Genomic DNA, 3,257 nt, shown 5'->3' with positions numbered 1-3,257 from the left:
CACACAGATATTAATGTAGTAGTTTTTGTGTGTTTATGCCTAGTGAGAAGTGTTCTACTTCATGAAAGTAGAATGCTACTCCTGTAGTAGTGATTTAATATAACGTAGATGTGTACTTTTTTTTGTAGGACTGTAGGTGTGTGTTGCTTTTTAGAACTGGGATTTCTTTTTAAATGCAGTGTAATGCAACTGCTGATGAGGAGTGGAAGTAGCTATAAAATAGTCTTGTTAGTTTTTACGTTAGGGGGGAAAAAATCCACTTTGACCTTCCTCGCCCCCTTCCCCCCCATTCCCCATCCCTGTTTTAGTGAAATGTTCTTGCTTTAATTCAAAGGGCCACAGTACTACTAATTAAAACGAGTGCCTCAAGGCATTTGCTGGGATTAAAGTTACAAGGAGACAGGCACTGCAAAGCCATGGAAGGGAAACAACCCCCTGCTCTACTGGATTTACAGTCTAGGGGCGTACCCTGAAAGTAGTACCAAGTTTGACTTACATGTTCTGCTTACAGCTGATAAGAAGAGTGTTTAGGAGAGGGTCTCTAAGGAACCACATTCTTAACTGTACCTTGCACAACTTTATTTTCTAGGTGAAATCAGATGCTACTGTGATGCTGCACACTGTGTTGCGACTGGCTATATGTGCAAATCCGAGCTTAGCGCCTGCTTCTCCAGACTGCTTGATCCTCAGAATACACATTCCCCACTTACTCATGGCTGCTTGGACTCTATTGCAAGCACAGCTGATATCTGCCAAGCTAAACAGGCACAAAACCACTCTGGCACCACCGTGTCCACATTGGAATGCTGTCATGAAGATATGTGCAATTACAGAGGACTGCAAGATGTTTTGTCTCCTTCCAAGGGTGAGACTTCAGGTAGGGCGAGGAAGCTTCTGTGAAATCGCTCTTGTAGCCTTCAGGCTAGTGGCGGTCAGATCTTGAAGGTCTGCAGTTAGTTATTAATGTAAATAGAGACAGCAGAGGGAGAAGTGGGTGGTTGGGTGCAGGGGGTGCATCTCAGCTGAGTAGCTTTTATGTCTGTGTTAATGTTAGAAGTCTGTCTTGCTTATCTGTGGCATTCCTCCTTAAATCAGCTGTCAGGGTAAGAAATTCCATGTCATAAACACCCTTGGAAACTTCTCTCTCAGTACGTCGCAGTGTGTAGCTGTGACTCCTTAAGCTTGTCAGTGCGGACTTTCAGGGAGTTGTTGATACTGAAATAAACCTCACATCTTTCTCCCTCTGCAGGACAAGGGAGCAGATATCAACATGACAGCAAGAATCTTATCACCAAGGTACAGGAACTGACCTCTTCGAAAGAATTATGGTTCAGGGCAGCTGTAATAGCTGTTCCTATAGCTGGTGGGCTAATTTTGGTGCTTCTTATCATGCTGGCCTTGCGGATGCTCAGGAGTGAAAATAAGAGACTGCAAGATCAGCGACAGCAAATGCTCTCCCGTTTGCACTACAGTTTTCATGGACATCATTCGAAGAAAGGACAGGTAGCAAAATTGGACCTGGAATGCATGGTGCCTGTAACTGGTCACGAGAACTGCTGCATGACCTGTGATAAAATGAGACATTCGGACCTCGGCGGTGATAAGATCCTATCGCTAGTCCACTGGGGAATGTACAGTGGACATGGGAAGCTGGAATTTGTATGACCAATTATTTTTTAATCTGAGCTAAACTTACTCTCGGGACTCTTGAAGGCCTTTGGGTTCTGCTGGACAGGAGCACTTTATTTTAAAAGAAAAACTCTCATAAATCATCTTCGAGAAACAAAGGACCTCTGCAAACAGAATCTTGGATATTTCTTCTGAAGGATTCCAAAAGTTGTCTTATTTGCACAGAGTAAAATACACTCAAATGTATTGTTTGCTTTAAAGTTATGAAAGCAAAAATTAGAAGTTGTAAACACTGTCACCAGGGTTATCTGAACTGTAGGGAGCTGAGAACTGAGTTGTTATAATAAACTCTATGCAAGCTCCTATGTTTCCTGACTTATTGTAAAGATTTTTTTTAAATATATATATTTTGTCTGAAACTTGTTTGTGACTTTTTGTTTTAGAAAGCAATTGTCTTTTTTTCTGGTTGGGAATAAATCAGGGTGGTAAATGTGGTAATGCTATGCAGAATAGTTACTGCAGACATAGCCTGTTTTCCTCCTTGCTGTGGGGAATTAGGTAATTACTCCCGAATGAGAGTGACAGCTTCATTATTTAGTACTTCAGGGACAGTGAACTTGTCCTCCATTCTTGACTATGATAGTTTCTTTTTCCTTGTGGCTATGTGAGTTCTTTTGTAACTGTGTGATAACTTTTTGCCTGCAGAGAGGATGAAAACTTACAAAAAAATTTCTCCCATTTCTCCTGATTCTTATAGTTCATTTTCCTTGTCTCACAATACTTGTTTTCTTTAACTTTTTTTCTTTTGTGTGGAACTCTTTTCTTTTATGCTTCCTACTTTCAGATTTTATTTGGGGATGGGGAGGGAGTGGGAAGGAACTCAGGGAAAACCTCATGACCTTCTCTGTTGTGGGAGAGTGTGTGTGTTTATATATATAAAATATATATTTTTCCTGCTGTTAACCTCCGAGCACTATGGAACACAACATCTGCCATGCTCTTTTATAGTCTGAGTATCACATGCTGCTACTTCTGTGTGGGACTGATTAACTGGAGAATCAACAATGAGCTCACTTTAATCTCTGTCTCTTTATGCTGCTTTTGCATAGGTTGCTTTTTGTCCCAGCCTATGTTAATGCACTTCATTGTTTCTTTTTTCCTTCAACATGTTGGTTTCTTTCAGTTATTTCTTTTATTCAGTATCTAGTTGCTATAGGCAAACACAACTTCTGGATTATCTAAAGAGCTTATACTATTTGAAACTTACAGTATTTTTCTTGCTTTGCTATGCAGAATTAAACTTCGTAGATGCTGCACAGTGGCAAAAGGAAAGTTCAAAATGCTGCTGCTGGAGACAAAATTTAGTGAAAACTTTGTATTCATCTATGTTTAAATGGCTTCAGAAATGCTTCTGTCTCCTCTTCTTGTACAGTTGAGCTTGTATCCTCACAAATGAGGAGATCATGTATGCAAGGGTTACAAAAATTTTGCAGCAATGTTTGGATCTTGTATACTAGTTACTGTGGTAGATTACTTTGGGATATGCAGCCAGAAATACAGGGAGCAGTAAGCAAGGGAAACCTGGCTCCATGTCACAAGCATTTATTCCTGAAAGTACTCTCTGACTT

The 3,257-nt window shown here is 40.5% G+C and overlaps 1 protein-coding gene across 2 annotated transcripts; it reads left to right on the top strand.

Annotated features, from left to right (window-relative positions):
- Window positions 1-285: 285 nt before the first annotated feature.
- BAMBI (BMP and activin membrane bound inhibitor) lies at window positions 286-2,048 on the top strand. Of its 2 annotated transcripts, none has more exons than XM_010712460.3 (2): window positions 286-865; window positions 1,250-2,048. In XM_010712460.3, exons 1-2 carry the CDS (start codon window positions 640-642, stop codon window positions 1,663-1,665), a joined length of 642 nt encoding a protein of 213 aa, XP_010710762.1. In that variant the 5' UTR covers window positions 286-639; the 3' UTR covers window positions 1,666-2,048. The 2 variants fall into 2 exon arrangements, with proteins under 2 accessions (XP_010710762.1, XP_010710761.1); XM_010712459.3 differs by having other exon boundaries at window positions 299-877; window positions 1,250-1,991.
- Window positions 2,049-3,257: the final 1,209 nt, after the last annotated feature.

Source organism: Meleagris gallopavo, chromosome 6, assembly GCF_000146605.3.
Source record: "Meleagris gallopavo isolate NT-WF06-2002-E0010 breed Aviagen turkey brand Nicholas breeding stock chromosome 6, Turkey_5.1, whole genome shotgun sequence".
NCBI lineage: Eukaryota > Metazoa > Chordata > Aves > Galliformes > Phasianidae > Meleagris > Meleagris gallopavo.
Note: the sequence above shows the minus strand (reverse complement) of the source record. Positions and strands in the feature narration are given on the sequence as shown.

Excerpts from the sequence above, each read along its gene's own strand:
- BAMBI (XM_010712459.3), top strand. The coding sequence starts at position 640 with ATGTGCAAATCCGAGCTTAGCGCCTGCTTCTCCAGACTGCTTGATCCT. Across the intron at positions 878-1,249 it reads TTCCAAGGGTGAGACTTCAG|GACAAGGGAGCAGATATCAA; the intron begins GTAGGGCGAGGA and ends CTCCCTCTGCAG.